At 50.4% G+C, this 22,913-nt stretch overlaps 7 protein-coding genes across 7 annotated transcripts; 5 read left to right on the top strand and 2 right to left on the bottom strand.

Moving 5' to 3' along the window:
- Positions 1-168: 168 nt before the first annotated feature.
- HO173_006554 (uncharacterized protein) lies at positions 169-2,430 on the top strand (the record flags this gene model as incomplete). Its single annotated transcript, XM_037308463.1, has 1 exon — positions 169-2,430. The coding sequence occupies one exon, from the start codon at positions 169-171 to the stop codon at positions 2,428-2,430; it is 2,262 nt and encodes a 753-aa protein (XP_037164729.1).
- Positions 2,431-2,929: 499 nt separating this feature from the next.
- HO173_006553 (uncharacterized protein) lies at positions 2,930-5,533 on the bottom strand (the record flags this gene model as incomplete). Its single annotated transcript, XM_037308462.1, has 1 exon — positions 2,930-5,533. One exon carries the CDS (start codon positions 5,531-5,533, stop codon positions 2,930-2,932), a length of 2,604 nt encoding a protein of 867 aa, XP_037164728.1.
- A 3,867-nt stretch (positions 5,534-9,400) lies between these two features.
- HO173_006552 (uncharacterized protein) lies at positions 9,401-11,316 on the top strand (the record flags this gene model as incomplete). The annotated part of the gene is made up of 3 exons (XM_037308461.1): positions 9,401-10,168; positions 10,223-11,014; positions 11,065-11,316. 3 exons carry the CDS (start codon positions 9,401-9,403, stop codon positions 11,314-11,316), a joined length of 1,812 nt encoding a protein of 603 aa, XP_037164727.1.
- A 413-nt stretch (positions 11,317-11,729) lies between these two features.
- On the top strand, positions 11,730-13,122 carry HO173_006551 (uncharacterized protein; the record flags this gene model as incomplete). The annotated part of the gene is made up of 3 exons (XM_037308460.1): positions 11,730-12,238; positions 12,295-12,519; positions 12,576-13,122. 3 exons carry the CDS (start codon positions 11,730-11,732, stop codon positions 13,120-13,122), a joined length of 1,281 nt encoding a protein of 426 aa, XP_037164726.1.
- A 355-nt stretch (positions 13,123-13,477) lies between these two features.
- Positions 13,478-14,314, top strand: HO173_006550 (uncharacterized protein; the record flags this gene model as incomplete). Its single annotated transcript, XM_037308459.1, has 2 exons — positions 13,478-13,881; positions 13,948-14,314. 2 exons carry the CDS (start codon positions 13,478-13,480, stop codon positions 14,312-14,314), a joined length of 771 nt encoding a protein of 256 aa, XP_037164725.1.
- Positions 14,315-14,832: 518 nt separating this feature from the next.
- HO173_006549 (uncharacterized protein) lies at positions 14,833-16,448 on the top strand (the record flags this gene model as incomplete). The annotated part of the gene is made up of 2 exons (XM_037308458.1): positions 14,833-15,124; positions 15,184-16,448. The coding sequence occupies 2 exons, from the start codon at positions 14,833-14,835 to the stop codon at positions 16,446-16,448; spliced, it is 1,557 nt and encodes a 518-aa protein (XP_037164724.1).
- Positions 16,449-16,834: 386 nt separating this feature from the next.
- HO173_006548 (uncharacterized protein) lies at positions 16,835-22,037 on the bottom strand (the record flags this gene model as incomplete). The annotated part of the gene is made up of 5 exons (XM_037308457.1): positions 16,835-21,088; positions 21,148-21,231; positions 21,287-21,325; positions 21,481-21,636; positions 21,720-22,037. The coding sequence occupies 5 exons, from the start codon at positions 22,035-22,037 to the stop codon at positions 16,835-16,837; spliced, it is 4,851 nt and encodes a 1,616-aa protein (XP_037164723.1).
- Between the last annotated feature and the right edge of the window lie 876 nt (positions 22,038-22,913).

The following is a 22,913-nucleotide window of genomic DNA, read 5'->3' as shown; positions in this document are numbered from 1 at the left end:
TGAGTAATATCCCTATTTTAACACAACAGAATTATCCTCGCTTTTTCGATCCGTCATCCGTCACATAACTATAAAGATCGCCCGCCACCTTTTTCCCATAAACTCCGATCTTCCGTCCATCGAACTTTTTGCTTTGCCCTTCTTCTTGGCTTGTGCATATATTGGAATATGCCATTAGCTCATCTTCGTCAACGACGTCAAGACGTACAACCCCTTTCCTCTTCCGAATCTTCTTCACCATCAAATTCACCAGACCTACCAACTTCCTACTTCTACTACAACGACAACGACAACAGTAACAACAACAAAATCCCTCTGTTCAACAAATTCGTCGACGCTCCAGCTCACCCACCACTGGCACTGGACCTCAACTACTCGTTTTCTTCATCCAACGACCCTTACTACATCGACTCGAGACAGTCAACACCGTCAGACCGCTTCAACTTCGGTGTCGCGGATACACAATATATGCAGAACAGTTCGTCGCAATACCCACAAGTCCGCGTTCCGCAGTCGGCGACCAACGGACTGCCTTCAGCGACCACTCCTCCGCCCATGATCGAGGATTTCTCCCAGCAGTCGTGGAACAACACATACCCAGACAACTCATACCTGGCACCTTCTCCACAACAGCAATACAATCCTCCCGCGAGCTACAGGACCCATAAAAGACTTCCGTCAGACTCATCCGTTGCGTCCGTGGGACCGGATTCTCCCTACACTCAATCCGCAACATATCCCCGAATAGTTGACCCAGACGTGCAATCGATACATTCTGCGCACCTGGAAAGTTGGGATCACTCGTATCCGACCGTCAGCCAGTATCCAAAGCCGGCTTACACGCCATCTTCCAACAGCGATCTATTCTACAACCAGGCCTTTCAATACTTCAATCCAGTATCCAACGATGCCGTCGCGATGATGGCCACTCAGACAGCAATGAGTCAAGCTATGAATCAGCAACGTGCATCAAACATGAATGGAGCACAGAATACATCGCGGAGAACATTCGCTGGAGGGGTTGATTCGTCAACAGACATGCGCAGCAACACGCCGCAGCTGGACAGAACCATGTCAGATGTGTATCAAGATGAGCTGTACAATCCGGCAATGGCGCAATCAGCTCCGTCATCGCAGCCTCGCCAGCAACAAGCACAAGGGAATACTGTGTCACCGCACAGAAGTGCCTTTTCAGATCTACTGCAAGTTGCGAATACCGGCCACCTGACCGCGAGGTCAGCTTCACCAGCCGTCAACGTCTCTCGGCAGCGGTCGCCATTTCGTGAGAGCTCACAGTTCGCGGTGGATGGGGGCCATTCAAATCCGAGCAGTCCCGCTGGCGCCACTCGCTTAACCTCGGCCGCCCAATTGAGACTGCAGCAAAAAGTGGAAGCAGATGCTCACGCATATGCGCAACACCACCCACCATCTCGCCAGGGGTATCTGAACCCCCCAAAAACCATTTCGCCAAAGGAGGCGCTTCTGGACTACGATAATACAGAAGAAGATGTCAAGGTTCCCCTCGTTCCATCAGTAAAACGCGAACCTCAGTTTTCTTCGCAAAACTCTAACAGAGGATTACATCGTGGTGACACCGACGAGAGTAGCAACAACGAACAAAACTACCCTTCAATGGAACCAAGCAGACCCGATAGCTCCTCATCTTCTGCACCTCACCCGTCCGGTCCAGGCTTCATGCCTCCATCAGCGCCCCCAATACCACAACAGTATCCATTTATTTCGGAGTCACGCCGCCAGAGCAGTAGCATGCGCGGCGGCTCAGACCAGGTGCCAGAGTTCCCAGCATCCTTGACCTCAATGGAGTCTACCAAGAGCGAGACTGGCCAGGCCGAAAATGTCAGAATTATACCAGAAGCTGACCAAAGCCTCCGCTCACCACCATCCTCACAAGAGGCACCCATATCCCGCCCGGCTAACACGGCCGCCTCTTCAGGCACCTACACATGCACCACTCCGGACTGCCACGCGCGCTTCGATACCGCCACAAAACTTCAAAAGCATCGTCGCGAAGCCCACCGTGCTTCATCCCAATATGCATCTACACCGACGACTCCTACGTCTGCCACGCACAATGCACAAGCTGCGGCCAACAATGTCTCCCGCAACAACCAACCTGGGCCACACAAATGCGAGAAGGTCAATCCTCAAACCGGCAAGCCTTGCAACACAAACTTCAGCCGCAGCTACGATCTTACGCGACACGAAGAAACGATCCACAACAACCGCAAGCACAAGGTACGCTGCCATTTGTGCACGGAAGAGAAGACGTTCAGTAGGAACGATGCCTTGACAAGACACATGCGCGTCGTGCACCCAGATGTGGAATTTCTAGGAAAGTCACGGAGAGGGCGAAATGAGGGCGTGGATGTTGTGAGGCAGAGGATCGAGACAGGACGCGGAGGACGATGATCCGGCAATATCATGCAGACTTTTCCATTACTGTTTTTCATTGGCTGGACCGACATTATCATGCATGCATCACGCTTTAATGCAAGGATAGCAAGCGAGGCGTTTACGGGAAAAGCTTGCAAGACTTTACACTTTGGTCGAAAGGATACAAGAAGGGAGAGACGTAATGGCTGTTGGAAGGAACTTTGTATGCACATCTTCATTTCTTCTGTCGGGGCTCCTGACATCTCGGTGTTTTTCCTTTTCTTTTGAGCAGCATTGCAAAAAAAGGACTCATGCATGCACGATACCACGGATTTGTTTATCTTTCAACCTTGCGCTTCACTCACCCTTCCATCTATGGGTTCGAGCATGCCTGATGTTTTGTACGACCAAATAGTAAATAGTATAATCACATAATGTACGCCTTAGAGACTGATTGCTCTTTCTACACTCGCGTGCACTGCACTCTGCTCGTAGCCAAGTGTTGATTACCTCTATACGAACTATTCTATCATGACTAGCCACCGTTTCGGCCCAAACCTCTCAGCAAGTCCTGCAATCTCGCCGCGTCGGACACTGCTCCTGCTGGACCCGTGATATTATCGGCGGGAGACGCGTGCTGTTGCTGCTGCTGATGATATCCCTGCTGCCAACCCTGAGACGACGAAGATTGCCCCTGCTGCTTGAAAAAGTTCGGGTTGATGTGCGCGCCTGGAAGGATAGCGGGCGGGTACTGCGGTCGAGGGGGAAATGACACATCGGGTTGGGGTGCGAATTGTTGCATGTAGCCTTGGCGTGATATAGATTGCTGGGGCTGGTGGTACTGGGAGTGGTTCTGTTGGGGGTAGTGGGAAGGGTAGGGCTGGTGTGGTGGTGGTTGGAAATAGGATTGGTTGTAGGCGTTTGGATATTGCGATGGGTAGCCTGGGTGAGTGTGGGACTGGGGTTGCTGTTGGGTTTGATAGGCTGGCGAAGGAATTGGCGACTGCGGCGGCGGAGGGTGAGGGAAGCCGTTTCCTTGATGAGTAGACCGTTGGTAGCCAATGGTCTCAGGGCGAGGACGTGGTGGGAGGCCATTGGTTTGAGGATGGCTAAAGCCGATTGTTTGAGGCGTTGGGGGGCTGGGATGCCCATGGGTTTGACCTTTCCCATCACGGTTCCCGTGGTCTTTTCGGGTTTGTTTCCCTCGCTCTGAGTCTCGCATCCCACGGTTGCCGCCTCTGCCTCGATTGTCTCCTCTGCCTCGATTATCTCCTCTGCCTCTGTTGCCGCCTCTGGCCCCGCCACGACCTCTGTTGGTGTTTCCACGCCTGGTGTGAGGGTCCATCGGCGGTGCTTTGCCGGAGAGTATTTCGTGAAGGTTAGAAGGTCTTGTTAGAGGCGTGTATAGGCCATCTTCATCCACGTTATCGTCAACGTTCATGCCATCAGCATCGTCATAGTTCAGAGCAGCCTCTGCAGAGTTCGGAGGATGTTCTTGAACCGGATGTAAGCCACCGTTGAGACGAGGGCCAGGCCCGCCAGGTTGCTGCTGTGGTCCACGAGTGAACCCGTCTGGCTGGCCGTCTCGAGCATTGCGCTTCGCCATTCGCTGTTGTTTCACGTGCCGCCTATGCTCGGCTTCAGCTTCATCGTCTGAGAACTCAAGCTCATCGTCCCCGACCTCTTCATCGTGCAAATTGGAGGCGTCCGAGCCTTTGAAAGCTTTCAATGGCTGTGTGAAAACGGTCGTAGAGTGCTGTGCAACGTAGAAGATCTTTGTGTTCTTGCCGATTCCTGCTTCGGCAATAGCTGTCGCATTGGTAAAGCGTACGGAGTAATAGGGTTGCTGAACTCGGCCCAGAGTCTCTGACACGACTCCTATCACAGACCTATCCTGGAGACAGAGCAAGGATCCAGATTCTAGAACCTGATATTCTCCAGAAGTGTTCGCTTTAATCACAGCCAAGTTCTCGACGGTATTCTCAACGAGACCTAGTTCCTCGATCTTCATGTCCTGCGTGACCATGACACTCGGCTTTGGCACCAACTCGTCTGGCTTCTCATTTAGCGTCCGTGGTACTTCTGCAACAGCTTTCCGTCCTTGTCCTTTGCCATCATCGCCCGATCCCCCGTCTTCTGCCATTAGCCTGCGAGCTTGCTCTGCTGGACTCAGCATCTCGTAGTCGTCAGCATCGCTGTCATCCGACGAAGAAGCATCTGTAGAGTCATCCGAGGATGAATCAGATTCAAGCGGAGAAGAATCTAATTCAAATTCCGCTTCTTCGTTTTCGTCCTTGGCCTCGGCCAGTCCTTCGGAGGTTTGTTCTATAGATATCTTCTTCTCGCTCTGTTCAAAGACAGGCCTCGCTCCCGAGAACAACTCTCCCTGAATATTCTCACCATTTCGGCCAACATCCTTGTTTTGTAAGACTTCTGCATGGGTTCCTCCTCTGGTAGTATTGGGGTCTAGGGTCATTAACGGTGCGTTCTCGATCGAAAGTTTTCCGTGCCAAACTCCGTTGTCAACGAGAGTTCCTGAAGAATGCCAGTAAAGTGCAGCTTGTGCTAGCTCTGATCCTGAGCGTGTCACTTCCTGACAAACTGGCGCCTTTGCTTCCGGTACCCGTACTTCAGATTTCGCAGTTCCTGTAGCATTCCCGTCCACAAGGATCTCGCTAGCGTTAGAGGAGGTATTTTCAGCTTCGATGGTCTGGATATCGACAATGCGCTCGTCGTCTACGGCCACGTCAGGCCAGCCATTGACATGAAGCTTTTCCTCATCTCCTGGCTCCATATCCTTCACATTCCCTGTTGAAGAGCCCTGATCTGCCTCTGAGAAGGATGAGTAGGATTGCGACTGCTGTTGGGGAACCTCGAGCGAATAGGCGGGATCCTCATTGAACATTCCCAGACCAGGGAGCTGGAATAGCTTTTGATCTATTGGAGACGCGATTTTGCCGAAGGCTGGTGCAAGAACACCGGAGCTACTGGTAGGACTGTGAGGCTGCACTGGCAGCGTACCGTACATGTCATCCATATCGTCAACCGGCGTAGCTGGATCAGCGGCCCGATCACGTTCTGGAGCTTCTAGTCGAAATCTCTTTGGCGATGGCATCTCGAAGTCTGCAGATCGGTCCATTTCGATAGGATATAAGCACTACCGAATAGGAGCGAGTAGTAGACCGCCTGACAGTCTCACCGCTTGAGCTTCTTTGGACTCGAATCAGCTAAAGCGCACATTGCGCTGACAGACGTAGAAACTTCAAAAAAAAAGTTGATAGACATCTTGGCTGCCGCTCTTTAAAGTAGGGTTAAGCCCTAGGTGCCAAGACATCTATGAGTAAAAGGCGCCAGTCAACGGTATAAATACCCATATAAGATCTGTACAACTTGAACGATCAAATGCTCCATGCCTGAATCCAATGCAGTAAAGTAGATGTTTTTAAGCTACTAGTTTTTGGTTCAACGGTTCTTATTCAATGAAGATACAACATCACAGTCTTCCCAGATCTTTACAAGACGATAATGAAGTCTCCACCATAATGATCATTTCTAACTCGATATTAATTGACTCGCATGAAACTTGGTCCAGCACACCCGTGGCGCATACTTACTTGTAAACCTACCCGGCCCACCACTCAACGAGTAACCCTGCGCGTCATGTCCCCAAGCACCATTGCGTATCTCAAGACTGGTCTGTAAGCATTCATAGCAAGCCGCCGAGCAATCTGCGCTACTGTTGCTCGCCCCTCGGAAGTACCCTTCACCGAAACCCGAGCACTCGAGGCCGGCCCAGCTGCCTTCTGGCTGTGGCTGTAGACCTTAAGACCACTTTACATGCCGTCGATATACGTTTGATTTAGAGGAGTGGCGGTGACCGTGTTGTTTTGGCAAGCCGTGACATGCTGGCTCTGAACGGGAGCATCAGGTGAGGTGGAGCTGGTTATCCAATAGATTGTGCCGTCAGGGAGTGTGTCGGCACGGGCATAGTAGCTGTGGAGCAGTAGGGTTGGGAGGAGGACGGCGAGTGCGGTGACATAGATAGTGAAGGATGCGAGGTGTGACTTGCGATATAGAACGTGTGACGATACCGCTGCGATATGATGATAGTGGATGGACGATGAATGATGAGCAAGATTGTTGTAGGGCCTCATGTAGACTTATATAGGCCTTCGTGGCGACTTGTGATACAATCATAGAAAAGACCAGTCCCGTAGGTGGTCTGACCTAGAAAGTTCCCCTCACCGAGCGTTTCATTAAACTGGTAATTATTCATTTCCAAGGAGGAGGATAAATGTCTCCTGTCTCGAGTACAGCATGTTCTCTGAGGCTGGTTTTTTCTCCCACCCTCCGAAGTCCGTTCATTCACTTGATGATTGACTCAATACTCAAACGGCGGGCAAGTTGCGAGCACTTAGACAGTGTCAGGCCAGTATCAGGCTACCAAGGCAGATATACCGAAGCGCTTTAGCGCAACCGTAACTCGAATCCGTGAAACGCATGCGGGAGGTTTTACCAAGAAAAAAAGAGAGTAGGACCTCATAAGGATCATCGACAAACCTTCTAAGTGCGCAACTAAAGACGCAATGGCGGCCAATTTGGAAGACATTGATTCCACTGGTAGGAAGTACAGTGTATCATCTAAATTAGCATCGGCACGAACATCTGACTGCAGGAAAACATTGTTGATTAAAATCCGTTGTTTAGAAATCAAAGAATTATGCGAACACAATCGAGATTACGACCCGATTTCGATTAATGCCTAATATGTTCGAGAAAAGAAATCGAACAAGTTTTAAAATTTGAGGCAAAAAAAGTCGAAGCAAGACTTACAATCACTTTGATTTCATTGCTGCATTGATCTTGTTTTGCATTTGCCTCTACCTCTTTACATGAGCTTACACAGCCCTACTCACTAGCCTTTCTACCGCACTGGTATCATTATACTGGGAGGTCAAGGCAGAATCGGTACCTGAAATCAAGGTACAGTCCTCATTGCTTCGAGCTCAACCACGTTGGAGCTTCTTCCACAATAGCCATATTAATCTCACCAGCATGACAAGTACGCCTCCAAACTCTACAGTAGACCTAGCAGATGCACGCAGGTTATTCGCAATCCATAGAACAAATCTCAACCAAGGGAGGAGCTTACATGATGGAATATGGCATCACTCATGATAGCATGGTCCATGGTCTTATAACGTACAACAGGCCGAAGCGCACTGCAAGATACTGGTACCGTGGAATTTCCCTCTTCATCCTGACAGTTTCAAATCCCTGAACTCGAAGCCAGCCTACATGATGTTGTAAAGTGAGTGGGAGAAATACTGCTGATTCGGGACTCGCCAGTTGCCACTTGCCTCATCCCTTCCCTCTGCATTGGGCTGGGCCACATCAGCAAATGAGCTGAGAATGCCTTGTGTTTCAATAGTGTATGTTTACTCTACCCTGTTCCCCTTCCATCAAATGTAAATTTACCCAAAGGCCACTTTCCAAAATCAGGAACACCAGCAAGTTCCTCGTGCCATTATGCATGATCTTCAAAACATTTGCGTTGCCGCCGTGGAATCTCGCCGCATTCACCCAGCGCTTCTGCACGGACTGTAAGCAAGGTGCACTACGTGGCTGAATAAAACCCTTTCTGCACTTGTACAACTTTCCTATCACTCAGTCACAAGCAAATTGAAGCTTTTCTCCAAAATCGAAAAGAGATAGTAAGATCGAACCCTGAGAATTAGACGAACTTGCGTCGACAGATTCGTTGCAGCTATGACATTCATCAACGAGTATACATTCTACTGCGCCATCTGTGACGGTCCAATCGAGCCTTCGCTGACAGTTGGAATCACCTTGACCACAGCTGGCTTTCACGGACAGTGCTATTGCACTCGAGCACCGAGTCTCCGAATACCGAAATCCGCGAGCTTCCGGCGAGGAACAAAGGAGGCCCGCGTGTTGAGGTCTTGGAGAACGAAGAAGCTATCACTGCATGCGATAAGTCTGGCTCAGTCGTACCATCGCCGAGGCCATTGTACATTCCAAGCCACACAAAACTTGTGTCCCTCGCTAAGAGAGCTATGGCTACCCAAGAAGCTGCATCTCACAGGAGCGTAGAAGATTCGATGCAGCATCTATGGCAAGTTTTGAAAAGTCTTCTCGGCAAAGCCAGCGAGAATTTTTTTTGGGCCGATTTGTAACATCTACAACGCGCAGGCCTATGGTGATAACTGGCGTTTCCAGGAACTGGTATGGCAGCCTGGCAGTGATCTCAAGGCGCGCCTTGACTTGATAGTAATGATATAAATGACGGCTTTCAGCACTTTCAAGCAGACCCTGAAGATATTCCAGACATGAAAAATTAATTCTCTCGCAACTGCAAACGCTACCTGCGGCAGAATTCAAATCTTCTTCGTCAGAGATCTCCGAGCTTCCTTGGATCAGGATTTTATCTCTAGAGTGCACGGCTCATAGTTCTCCCACGGCTTGGCACGAAGCACTCGCGCAGGGTTATCTATCATGGCTATGGGACCTCGAGCCAGATGCCGTTGCACACAAAGAAGCATCCAATCCACTTGAGCAGGAGTGGGACTAGGAGCTGCTCGTTCGCCAACTCGCTCCGGTAGATCTACATGAGCCAAGAGCTGTTCTCGAGGATCTCTCAATGGGTTTGAGCAAACGATGAAGAGTATAGAGGCTTATAGAAGACATGTTGTCTGAAGAAGTACGGAGGTAGCTCAATATTGGGTCACGTACAACATAGTGGTAGAAGAAATCGTAGTATATCATCGTTTTATGAAGACGTCATTATTATAAACAATGATATAAGGCTTCGATGTCCTGTTGGAGTGAAAGCGCCAGGTCTTTGTCTTTCGACTTACATAGCAAAAAGGACGGAAGAAAGCAGATATCTTGGCGCGCTAGACTGGACCCCTGCTCTCGGCGCTCTTATTCTCAGAACAAGTACTTCATTTGCTCCTTCCTACTATAAAGGACGACAGTGGACGTCATGGAGGGTGTCGCACCTGTCTTCGGTCAGAAGAAGAATATCGGGGCTATACCAAACGGCAAAACATTGATGCGATCCTCGCCTTCGTCAAATTCTGAAATGAGCCACACTTTCGATCTATCCTCAGGCGCCGCCTTCTGCGTATTTCTAGCCGTCAATCTGCTAGCCTCTACATACGCCCCTATACAGGACTGTGACGAAGTGTTCAATTACTGGGAACCAACGCACTACATTGTCCATGGGTTCGGCCTACAGACTTGGGAGTACTCGCCCGAGTATGCCATTCGAAGCTGGCTATACGCCTTGATCCATGCAATACCTAGCAAAGTTGCGGCTGTCTTCGTTTCGAAGAAGGTCTTCGAGTTCTACTTTGTTCGTGGGGTGCTCGGATCGATCTGCGCAGGCTGTGAGACGCGCCTATTCTCTACCATTTCACAGACAATGAATCCGAGGATTGCTGTGATCTTCTTGCTCGCTATGGTATCAAGTTCTGGGATGTTCCATGCATCAGTGGCGTACCTGCCTTCAAGTTTTGCGATGTATACCGCAATGATGGGCGCAGCAGCGTTCATGTACGTCAAAAATGGATTGAAAACCACCGAGGGAATCATGTGGTTTGGCATTGGAGCAACTGTCGGGTGGCCATTCTCCGCAGCTCTCATTCTGCCGTTCGTTCCTGACGAATTGGCATGTCTAAAGCGGACTTCCGATATAAACGGGGTAGCATCCAGGGTCCTCGGTGGTGTGTTGAGGACCTTGGCCATAGTGGTGGGTTCCTCCCCTCCGAGCTCTGTCGGCAGCAACACGTGCTGACCTGTGTAGTCTCTTCAGTTGGCTGTCGATCTGTTATTCTACGGCAAGCTTGTGTTTGTCCCTTGGCGCATTGTATCCTACAACATCCTCAGTGGCTCATCACGCGGGCCCGATATCTTTGGAACTGAACCCTGGCACTTCTATATCCGCAATCTACTTTTGAATTTTAATGCATGGTTTCTGCTTGGTATGTGTGCCGGACCGCTTCTTGGGCTGCAGCTTCTATTTACTCGTCTGTCCTCGACAAGATGGACAACCTTGAGAAGCATGATGATCAGTACTCCATTCTATATGTGGCTTACCATTTTCTCTGCCCAATCTCACAAAGAGGAGAGATTCATGTATCCCGCGTATCCTTTTCTTTGCCTAAACGCTGCCATAGCCTTGCACACTGTGCTCAATTACTTGGGACATCTGAGCCCAAAAAGCGTTATTGGCAAATGTTCAGCAAAGGTAAAATTGGCCCTCGTTAGCGGTTTTGTGCTTGCCATTGCTACCGTTGGAATTTTGAGGACCTTGGGAACCGTGAGCGCGTATAGCGCCCCTCTCGAAATATACAAACCATTGCAGAGCCCAGAATACGCCGACATGCAAGGCAACGTCTGCCTGGGAAAAGAATGGTATCGGTTTCCTTCATCTTACTTTCTGCCAAAGAACATGCGACCCAAGTTCGTCAAGAGCGCCTTTGATGGCTTGCTTCCTGGCGAATTCAGCGAAGGAGGGACCGTCTCTGGAATCCTTCCTACATGGCTTATACCTCCTGGTATGAACAATCAGAATATTGAAGATCCGGGCAAGCACGTATGCCTCCCATCTCGTTTCAATTTTGCCTCGCCTGCTAACTTCTGTAGGTCGATGTTGGTCATTGCTCGTTCATGGTGGATTCGACCTTCCCTGGATCCGAGTATTCGATGCTGGAGCCGAATTATATCGTCGATGGGAAGAACTGGGAGCAAATACTGTGCCATAAGTTTCTCGACTCCTCGCAAACCCATCCATTGGGTCGCATCCTCTGGTTACCTGACTGGGAACTCATTCCAGCGAAGTTTCGAAGAAAATGGGGCAGGTATTGTCTGTTACGGCGAAAGTCGGCCACTGCTTGAGTCCCTGGCCCGATCGCTCAACTACGTTGCGCAATACTATTTGTCTCTTATCACCATTTGGGCAAAGAGGTCCCCGAGCGAAGAGCAATCAAGTTTGACTGTGGATAATTGATCTTTGGGACACGAATCAATAGCTACTAACCAAAAACGGTGCGGATTTCCAGCTGCAAGATATCTGTCCGCCTAATCTTTCCACGCGTTTTGCTCTCACCCTTAGCTCGTCTGTCTACCCCACGTTTGAATCATTCCAATGTTTGCCCGTAATCTCAAGTTTGACAACTAATGGTTCTATTCAATTAGAATGATTCTCTTCATTCTGTTCGAGAAGTTGGAAATTCCGCTGATCCCTTTGGATATCAAGACAGCACCCTCCGGTACGATCCATTAGCATTCCGCGTTGGTCTTGTGCTCCAATGGCATCGGAATTTCTTCTCTGGACTGCGGAAAGGCCTGCTGACGGATTCACCACGTTGATCGCTACGAATGCAAGACAATTCTTGTATGCTGGAATTGTTGCCGTCTTATTCGCTTGGCTTCTGGCCACCAAGTGGATCAAGCGCAACAAGTCAATTGTACGGAGGGAAAAGTCACCGGATCTCGAGAAACCCATTCCCAGGAAAGGAAATATATCTAAGGCTCCTGGAGTATGGACACCTGTTGAATTTAAACGACCGGAAGCAATTCCCTACCCGGCCTGGGACGTACACAAGACAGACCCGCTGCCATATAGACCATTCAGGCATGGCCCGTACCACATCACTATGGGTCTGCGGACGATGCAATGGGATGACTGGATCGAGCTGGATAATCATTACCTGAAATTCCATGCCGACAAAGCACGGAGGATAGAAGAAAGAGGCGAGAAATGCTGTCGTACAGCGCCTGAGGCATATGATGGTGCTGTGGAGCTCCTTGAAGAACTGTAAGTGCATCAAAATCCCTGTATCATGGGCCTGGTAACTGACCTTGCTTCCATAGCTGCGATTACCTCTCTCAGCGATACCCCACCCTCTATCGCAAGACTGTCGTGGGTCTGGACAACCTCGCCACGGGTGAAACGTTCAACATTCTCCAACGCCCCCTCCCAGAGGACCCTATGGCAATCTGTGCCCGACTCGTACAAGATGATCTAGCTATAATGTTCGAGAAGCCGGACGGGCAATACTATCTTCTGGCAGGAGCTATCCTGCTTGCTGGGTTTTGGTTCGTGGCCTGACTGGGCCGGCCCGTGACAAGATTTCTGCTAATGTATGATCTAGGCGCCTCAGCGACAAATTCGGCATGCCTCTGTCCGAGATTCACACGAGCGGCGACGTTCCTGGCTTCAAGACCAAGCTCGAAAAGGGCATGACTAATTTCTTTCGAAGAATTAAATGCGATAATCCTGTATTACGGAACAACTACTTCATGCAGGTTGATGATGACTTGGCCTGGAGCCATAGCATAGGCCCCGAGGATGGGGATGGTCTACAAGCTGCAGGATGGAGTACTGCGGCAAAAGATAAAACGATCGAACATCACCATTTTAGAAGCGAGAGGCAGTCTCTGCGACGTTTGCCGCGTAGTGGAGGCGTTGTGTTTACCATTAGAACCTATTTCGAGCCTGTCACTGCGATTGCCAAGGAGCCTGGTGTTCCTGGGAGATTGGCGAGTGCTGTAAGAAGCTGGGGAGACGACGTCTCGAAGTACAAGGGGAAGGAGAGGTATCAGGATGTCCTGCTGGAATATCTCGATGGAGAGCACAAGCGGCAGCTTGAGGAAGGAATCACGACAGAGGATGATGAGAATGGGAGATACCCATTCTAGGAGGTAGTAGATAGTGGTTGCGTACCCAGAATCCGAGATATTTGGTTGGTATTAGCGCCTGAGGTAGTAAATGCGGGTGACGGTGACGCTCGTAAATGACCTCTTACATGCGCACAACCTCCGCAATCTGAGCAAAGTCATGAGCATTCCCATTCCAATCGTTCCCACATGGGTATCCTGACCTTGACCGGTGACACTGAACACGGTCGCAAGCCGAGCAGGATGACAAAGATGACAAAGGCTGGTGGATGAAAATGTCTCGGACAAAGGAATCCGAAATTCAAGCTTGATCTCTTCCAGCATCCAGGATACGACGTTTTCTAGCTCATCACAACCAGAAAACTGCGTCAATAAAATGGCTATACTCCTCCACGGCTCAGTGCGCCTCGTCCTTCGGCGGTCAGCTCAGCGACACCAGCAGATTTTCTCCCCTACAAAACGGCAGAAAACCACAGCTGCAGACAAGCCAGCTGAGAAGTCTTCCACTGTCAGCAAAAGAGAAGGGTCATCTATAGCCACACCGGCAGAAATATCGCCACGGCCTTTATGGGAACGACTTGGCCCCTTGTCAGAAGTTTTCGCTGGATATGCTCGGGCCCAAAGGCAAAGACCTTGGACTACTCAGTTCGGAACCTCACTTGTGGTGTACCTATGTGGGGACTTGACAGCACAGTACATTGATGGAGAGCAATACAATCCGTTCAGGACGTTGCGACATTTGACCATTGGAGGCATCAGTTCGATCCCCTCCTATCTATGGTAGTTTTTCACCAACCTCAAACAATGTTAACATGGAATTACGCAAAGCTGACCGCTGCTATATAGGTTTGTGTATCTAGGCACTATATTTAACTATCCCTCCAAACTCGTCTCCCTCGCCACCAAAGTCGTCGTCAACCAAATTGTATTCACTCCCGTTTTCAACAGCTACTTCTTCGGCATGCAATCCCTGCTCTCCGGCGATGGTTTTTCCGACGCATGGGAGAGGATCAAGAGGACAGTGCCAACCAGTTACGTCAACAGCTGGAAGCTTTGGCCAGCGGTCACGGCTTTCAACTTTACATATATTTTACCACAATACAGAGCCCTGTTCGCAGGGATCGTGGCCGTGGGCTGGCAAAGTTATCTGTCGTGGCTCAACCAAAGAGCCGCGAATGAAGAGAAGAGGAGGGAAAGAGTTGCATGTGAATGAGAGCTGAGAGGCTTTCAAAATACTGCGCTTGATGCGCCTCTTCCCACCAGTGGAAGCATCATCCGCGAAGAAACGAGTCTTCAAATCGAATCGCAGGAGAAAAGCCACCGATCTGTCTCCGTAGGAAAGAGCAAGGCGCCGCTATTCGAGGAAAACGTGCTATGAGAACAAAGGGAGCATGCCACGTGGAATGCCTGAAATTCGTGGCTTGCACCTCAGGATGTGGAGTTTGGGAGGGACTTTTTGCCCAGATCGAAGTGCTTTCTATGGCAGGCACCATTGGCTCGTCATTTTGAAGGGGACTAGGCCCTAGAATAGAATCGAATGACATGCTCCTTTCCCTCGTGACTCGGTGCTATATTCGTTACTCGTTGACGTCCATTCCCATTCGGTTTAGCCTTAGGGCTAAAAAACAATTCCTTCGGCCCGCACAGCGTATCATATAGAGGCCAAGATGCTGCTAGCAACATTGAACGTGCGAACCAAACCCCCACCTCAACAGCAATGAGGCCGAAGCGATGGACATGCCCGTCGCGGACCAGCAGGATGGGTTCAGTGACTATGGCTCAGAATTCACTCCCGACGAGGAGGAGATCTTAAACGGGCTTCTCCACCAGACCCCAGAGCAAGACGACGGTCCAAATAGAGACCCGGATTTTCTACTTAAAGACCTCAAGGATGAAGAAGGTCCTCGGGGTGCAAGGATACTTCGTCGCCAGGGCCAGCAATCCCAAGATTATCCCCCACTACCATTGTCCAAGACGAGGTTCACGATACAGCTCGACGGCGACAACAACCGCTCAGCGGATAGTACGTTCCGTGCCAGCTGGCCTAGCCAAACGAGTACTGACTGACACTGAAGCGCATAGTCGAAAGCCGTGAGAGTCGACTCAAAAGAGAAAGCTCCGTTTCCATCGAAGCTCCTCTCTCCCCTAAACCTGAAGTGCCGGATCTGAGGTCCCCCCTCGAACGCTTCCGAACGAAGCCAAAAAAGGCTCTGAGCGTCACAGACCTCATTTCGCCATCGTGGTGCGAGCTGCAATACTGGTTCACTCTCACGAAGCATGGGAAGAAGAGAAGGACTCCAGCTATGAAACAAGGGTCTGCAGTACACAAGGTATTGGAGGATCAGGTACATGAGACTGTGGCGGTGGATATCACGTCCAAAGAAGAAGTCTGGGGACTGCGGATATGGAATGTGATCCAAGGGCTGAAGACTCTACGGAAAACAGGCATGACGCGGGAGCTCGAGATCTGGGGCGTATTAGACGGTCTGGTTGTTAACGGCGTGATTGACGAGCTCTCTTATATCTGCCCAGAGCCCGAACTTGAAGAAGCTGAAGAAAACCGCGAGGTTGCAAAGAAAATGCCCGCAGCTGACCAAAGGACTATCACCGACTTCCTCGGCCCGTCGACCCTGGAAGGCAATGGCACTGGTGTGCTCAACAAACTCCACTCCGCCCTGCCCGAAAAGACGCCAAAGATTTACATTACAGATGTCAAAACCCGTGGCACAAAAAGCATACCAAAAGCTCCCTCATTCCGCCCGACCTTGATGCAACTTATGCTCTACCACCGAATTCTCTCCGACCTTGCTACGAACAAGGTGAACGCCGACGTAATCTTCGACCGCTACGAGCTGAAAGCAGATGACTTATTCAGTGACGGCTTCATAGCCCAAATTGGCAGCCTCAATGAAGATGATTTCCTAGCGATGGATAGTCCGTTGCACATGCCAGAAGGTTCATCGCTGCCATCATCGCAAGACAGCATGACCATCCTCCTCGCCCACAACTCCCTGCGGAAACTTTGGACGCTCATGATGCAAGAGTTCGCACGCACCTTCTCCGCAGGTGCGAAGAGTATTGGTAACGTGCTGAAGGCCGAATACCGTACCCCAACCGACGGAGCGATTCTGGGCAATAAAACATTCCTCTACGACGACACGGTTATGCAGAAATACCTGGACAGTGAAATGAGATGGTGGAAAGGCGAGCGGGCCGCGGAGGGTGTTTGTGTCGAGGAAGCTTACAAGTGTCGCACTTGCGATTTCTTCGACGAGTGCTCGTGGAGACGGAACAAGATTGAAGAGGCGACGTTGAAGATGCGGGAGAGGAAGAGCAGTGTGGTGTGAGGAGACGATGGGACAATGGGATATTTCATGAAAGACGGTTGGAATGAAGGGCCGCCTGCCACAATTGCGGGTTCATTTTAGTGTAGATGGACGGGGAAGTGAAGGAAGTGCCGAGCAGGTCAGGCTCTTCAAATGAGCCGATGTTTCTGCTTTTGCAGCTAATAGATCGGCAGATAAGTATGGCCAGCGGACGTGACCTTTGAGCGGAACCATTGGCATTGCGCCTGTATTATCTAGACAGCAGATACATTTTGTCCTGAATGAACATATGGGCGGGCTATTGACAATCTTATCTCGAACCGTTATTGTTGAATAGCATCAAAATGCTAGCAGTCCGCGAACGTTCCCAAGTCTTATGTTCCAATCTGCCCTTATTCTCCCCTCCCCTAGGTCAATTTCTCCAGCCCGCAAGCCTCCCTCAACATCTCATAAAGCGGCTCGATCCCCGTCCACGCCTCAAACTGATACCAACCCTGTCCGGCCAACACCTCCAACCCCGGAACCGTCGTCCACCCCCCTCCACCCGCCATCTGCATCATATCCGTCACCGCTGGCTTATAAGCCATCTCCAGCAGGACCTGCTTCACCGTCACCCTCCCGCCCTGCGACGCGTCACTCTTCACCCTCAACTCCCCGTCGTTCACGCCCAAGATCCAGTGGCCGAGGAATCTCCGGATGTCGGGGTCCATGGGTTTGTCGGCGGGTATGGTGCTGATGGCCGTGGTGGGGACGCTGGTCATCTTCAGCGGCTGTTCGGAGGGGTGGAGGATCTCGAGGTTGTAGTCTTGGGGAAAGCTGGACACGAGCTCCCGGATCTTCGACTCGGAGCGGCCGAGAACGTAAACGGGGGTGTAACCCATGGCGTGTAGGGCATAGATCGCCGCTCGGGCTGTCCCTCCGCCACCGATTACGAGACCGCTTTGCTCTGCACTGGGCTGAGCGCCGGCGGCCAAAAGCACGCGTGTCATGCCTTGCCAGTCTGTGTTGCGGCCTGTGAGGTGGTGTCCGCCCTGGTTCTTGGTGGAGGGGATGGAGGGGTCAGCGATGATGGTATTAACGGCGCCGATGAGCTTGGCGTCATCGGAGACGGAGTCGAGGTAGGGCACAATGTCGAGCTTGAGAGGAATGGTGACGGAGGCGCCGCCAAAGGAGTCGGATTGCAGAATCTTTTCTAGATCTGCGGCTTCGGAGGTCTCGAAGAGAGAGTAGGTGTGTGGTAGACCGCTGGCTTTGAAGAGAGTGTTGTGCATTGCTGGAGACTTCGATTGGGCAATGGGTGATCCGAAGAGGTAGTACTGTATTGGCTTGATTACCCCATGCAACACCAGCGCCGACCGGATTTCTGCCGCCGAAAGCTGACCCGGTGCTGCTTTGAATGGTAATGCAGGGTGAGACACTGGCGTCAAGAAGCCGTTCTGTATGCGGCTCAACTGGCCATCAAGACCCATGTTGATTGCAATCAAGGGCGTCTCATTTCCGGATTCAGCCGATTTCTTGAATTGTAGAAGCTGTAGATTGTCTTCTTGTGAGGTCGCAATCCCAACAAGCTTGACAATATCGCCGTACAGGAGGGCCTTATTGTAGAACTGCATCCACGAACCCTTCTCCCAAGACAGGGTATTCTTGGGATCATGATGTGAAGCGATGATCTTGGTATGGCCTTTAGCCCGAGATATCTGGCGAAGCAAAGGGTCCGGGAACTGGATTTCGAGATCCAGATATTCTACTCCCATCCGAAGCGCCAATTGGTATATGGAAGTGACCAATTCAAGCGGAGCGTTATCCGGGAATTTGCCCCCTTGACTTTGCGTGCGGATGGTGAATATCACTGGCAGAGACGTTGATCCGTGTAGTATTGCTAGCTGGTTTGCCACATACTCAAGGGAAGGAGGAGCGTTAGGATTCTGTGGATCTTCCAAGAGATCTACCCTCAGCTCCACAGCATCTGAACCGACGACAACCTCCGGTAAGAAGTCTAATGCAGCGGCGATATCAGGCACGGTGAGGGAAACAAAGAAGGACTGATTTTTGGTCTTGATCTTTTCTAGAGAGCGTCGTTTGCCGGTGATAGTAGAAACGAACCGCTCTAGGTCTCTCGAAGCCCGAACTAGCGAATCTGTTGGAGCCTTCTGACTGTAGTGCTGGTAATTACTGCATTGCACATACCAATCTTTCCTACGTTCCCAGACGCTCTTCATGTCATCGACATATGCGGGTCGTGATTTGTCGAGCTGAAGGTACGCCATCACATCTGCAATGTTGCGTTGCACAAGGATTACAAGGCCCCCAGACTTATGATAATCGATGAGTACTTTCCGAGCCTCTGGAGTCTCAACGATGCCGCCTCCGCAAGCAAAGACGTTGTCTAAAGGCGTTTCTATCATCGTTTTTTTAAGAATCGCAGTTTCTTGCCCCCGGAACCCCTCCCAACCTGACTCTTCAATAATTTCGGGTATTGTCTGTTTCGCTTCTAATTCTAGCTGTGAGTCGAGATCAACAAAAGACAGATCTAGGAGATCTGCTACCCACTTTCCTGTGGTTGTTTTCCCGGCTCCTCTCATGCCAATGAGGTATACTGACTTGCGGCAAGTTTCTGAATTCAGCGATTTGCCCTTCGACTCGCTCTCCACGTCCACACCTTCCGTTTCCACGTTGAACGAGAGCCGCATTGTATCCCACCATCCGGGCCAGGTTTTCCCTACACAATCCTTCTCGTTGATGATCGCACCATTGGGTGCAACTGTAGCCAAGACACTGTTGCTCATCGCCACTCTGTGATCGTCGTAGCAATGAACGCCACCAGCTGGCTCTTGTAGCTCAGCATGGTTTATGCCGTCAATCTCAATGCCATCTTCGAATCCACGGCAAGTGACGCCGAACTTGGATAGTTCTTTCTCCATAGCTTCTATTCGATCGCACTCCTTTTTGTGCTGATTTTTAATGCCGGTAATCTTGGTCGTCGACTTACCAGTGCTGCCTTGAGCAACGGCAGCTAGGATCGAGGCCGTCAGAAAGGCATCTGTCATCGTCTCCATGTCTATAGACGGTATTGGCTTAAGGGTGCCTTTCGGCGGACCTGTGACAGTTGTGGAGGACTCTGTCTGATCAACAGAACAGCCCATTTGTTTCAAGACCTTGACAGCGAACTGGGCATCACCTTGCAGAGACCCATAACCTACGTTTGGCACGATACAGGTGATACCGTTGATTGCAGCCAGAGCGAGAGGATAGGTTGCTGAACTAGCATCACTCTCGACCTCGTAGTCAGGGGGGTTTCGGTAAGTCGCCTGAGGTACGTGATAGGCATGCTCTTCTATTGTAGATTTTGTTACGTCGACGCCAAACTTCCTCATCATTGCCGTAGTCATATCAATATATAGCTGCGAGATCGGTGGTCCACCTGTGAGACGAAGAGTGACAGGCTTCTTTGCGTAAGGAGCAGCCATCAATATAGATGAGACATATTGCGACGAGAAACTGGCATCCAGTACGATATCACCACCTTCCATACCCTCTGCTGCTTCGATCTTGAGAGGTAGGTGCCCATCCTTTCCTGTGCATTCAATACTGGATCCATTCGCTCGCAACGCGTCTACCAGGTCTTTGATCGGGCGGCCTTCGTTCATCCTCTTGTTGCCAGTCAGGATGGAGTATGATTGTAGATTTGGTTTAGCAAGAAGGGCAACGGTTGCCAAGAAGCGTGCCGCTGTGCCAGCGTTCTCGATGTAGAGGTCCTTTTCGCTCGCTTGGAGATTTCCGCCATTACCTGTAACCAGGAGATATTTGCCCTTGCTGTCTTCACCCGACGAGAAGGAGGCACACTTCATTATCTTCAAGGCCTCGATCATGACCTCTGTGTCGACTGAATGTAGTAGATTCCGAATTCGACACTCGCCGTTGCCAAGCGCTGCCAAGACCAACGCTCTGTTGGATATGCTCTTAGAACCTGGTGGTGTACATGATACCTTTACACCATGGGGTATGGATGGCAGTATTCTGACGCTAGAGGATAGCACATTTCTTATGTCTCGATCAGCCACCACCGTTGCCTGTTGCTCGTGCACAAATCCAATGCCGCGAAGAAGCACTATGCGCTTTTTCTTTCCCTGGTTCTTCTTGTCAACAGCCATCACCGAAAGTATTTGGTCCATAGAGCAGTGTTTGTGGCCAGAACGCTCTCGAACAACAGCATCCTGTAATGACGTGGGTAGTTCATATTTGGCAAGGCAGTTCCTGAGTCTAGCAACAGCTTCTCGACTAAGTACCCCCAGATGCAATGCTAGTTCTGCTTCTAACACCATACCAATAGCGACACACTCGCCGTGTAAGATATCAGGCGTGAGTAAACCCTCGATACCATGACCGATAGAATGACCAAAATTTAGGAGGTTTCTCAACCCTCCTTCCCTTTCGTCTGCTGACACAACATGCGCCTTCACTTGGACTGATCCGAGAACGATGTCCTTCAATTTTTCCCTAACTTTCGAAAGTCTATGATCATTGGCTTCTGGCTTGGTTTTGATAGCGGCCATGAGGACGTTGACATTTGCTTCTAACGCCTCAAATTTGTACTTCATCGTTTCATACTCACCCTTGGACTCATTCGTCTCAGACATCGCTGTCGTCGAGATGGCCGCGGTCTGCGAAGTTGTTAGCATAAATGAAAACACACATGCACAGTTTCTGGACAGAAGCAGACCTTTATGACTTCGGCCAGCCCATTGATGAACTCACGGGTGGGCAGGGTATTGAGAAAATTGAGGTCAATGTATATTTTAGAAGGCTAGCAATTCAAGGGTCAGGGTAAGGCGTTGTGCGCGGATTAGAGATTGAAATACCTGCCAGAAAGCACCGATGAGGTTCTTGCCAGCCGGCGTCTGAGTAATGTTCCAGAGTCAGCGTCCCCTTTCAACACTGAAGTCGATGAATCTTCCAGAGCCTAGGGAAGAGGAGGCGAGAAGATGAGGAGGCCCTCCAACGGCCTTCCAAATCGCATCGCTAGTGGGAAGTAAGCACTCGGAAATGTACGTACATCAATAGCCGTTTTACCGCCTATAGAGGAGTCCACCATAGCAAGTAGCGAAGTGGGTATCTGTACGAATCTGATGCCACGCTTGAAAGTAGCAGCAACGAAGCCAATCATGTCACCAATGACCCCTCCGCCTAGAGCGAGAAGCACTGATTTGGTCTTGAACAAGTCAGCATTTCCCGTTCGAAGCGAATCTTGATGCATCAGAAATTTTGGATGATCAATCACAAAACAGGACTCACATCCAAAGGCGGGTCCCGCTCTTCAGACAGCATCCAATCTTCGACCTCGGCCTTGGTTGTTCTCGATTTCGAAGTCTCCCCAGGCGGGATGGTATATGTTAATAAACGGCTTTCCGCCTTGATACTGGAGGCTACATCGTTGAAGGCTTTTTCAAAGGAAGGCACATAGAGATCATAAAGGTTAGTATCTGTAATCAGAACGTAAGTCGAAGAGGGAAGATTCTTGAGCAGATCTTGGGCAATATAAGAGCCCCAGAGGTTGTAGTCAATGGTAATTGCATTTTCGTTGCTTAAGATGGGGACGATTGTGGGCTCCATTTTGGCATTCAGATTTGGTAGTTATCGAAACGAGGCCAGGAGATCACAGGAGTTGGACGAATCTAGGATATAAAAAACATGAAAAGTGTCCAAGCCTTGGAGAAATGTATTTTAGTGGTTCTGTTGATGCGATTTAAGTAGACAAGCAAAACTATACCGCCGCCATTCGAAACTGGTTTTGCATAGGCAATTCGGGAGGTCGGCCCGCCAGATTCCATTTTCCGGCTACGCTAAGGGCGCCCGGGGCTTAAGCTAGCCCGAGCGGATTCCGCAACTTCAGAAATCGGGTGCTGATGTTCTTCCAGCGCATGGCCTCCCGAGCGTGCTCGCTAGAAGTATTGCTCTATGGGGGCCAATGCCCTAATCTTATAACCCCGAGGTATCGTCGTTTGGGCGATTGCTGCGCGGGGGTGCGCTGCCCGGGTACCCTGCCATGCTGCGCATGGCTGTTGCTGAGGTACTGTTCCGGGATGTGGTATTGCGACAAATGTAGAGGCTTTGGCAGAACAGGCTTCTTACTGGGGTCCTACCCGTACCCCGAATGGTTGCGCCGGGGCTCTGGAACGTACTCTCTCGGGCTTATGGCTCTGGAGCGTAGCCTAGAGCATACCTGGAGTTTTTTTTTTTTGATATCGTCTAAAAGAGGTTATTCCGTCACTGAAACAACTCGGCCACAATACAGCCCGGGGAGCAATAATTCGGTCACAAATAGAGGCCGAAAGAGATCAAGTAGATATAGCCTCAAATAGCACTGGACTGTTGTGGCGACAGCATGGGATCCATGGGCGACGGCGAGGTCCACGGAAAGGTAAGAGTATGTAGCAGAAGTCATGCATAGAGGCAATCCCACAGTTTTCAAGCCTCAAGAGGTGCGCT

The sequence above is a fragment of the Letharia columbiana genome (genome assembly GCF_014066305.1).
Source record: "Letharia columbiana isolate WasteWater2 chromosome Unknown Sc0000019_s0, whole genome shotgun sequence".
NCBI classification, from domain to species: Eukaryota; Fungi; Ascomycota; class Lecanoromycetes; order Lecanorales; family Parmeliaceae; genus Letharia; species Letharia columbiana.
Note: the sequence above shows the minus strand (reverse complement) of the source record. Positions and strands in the feature narration are given on the sequence as shown.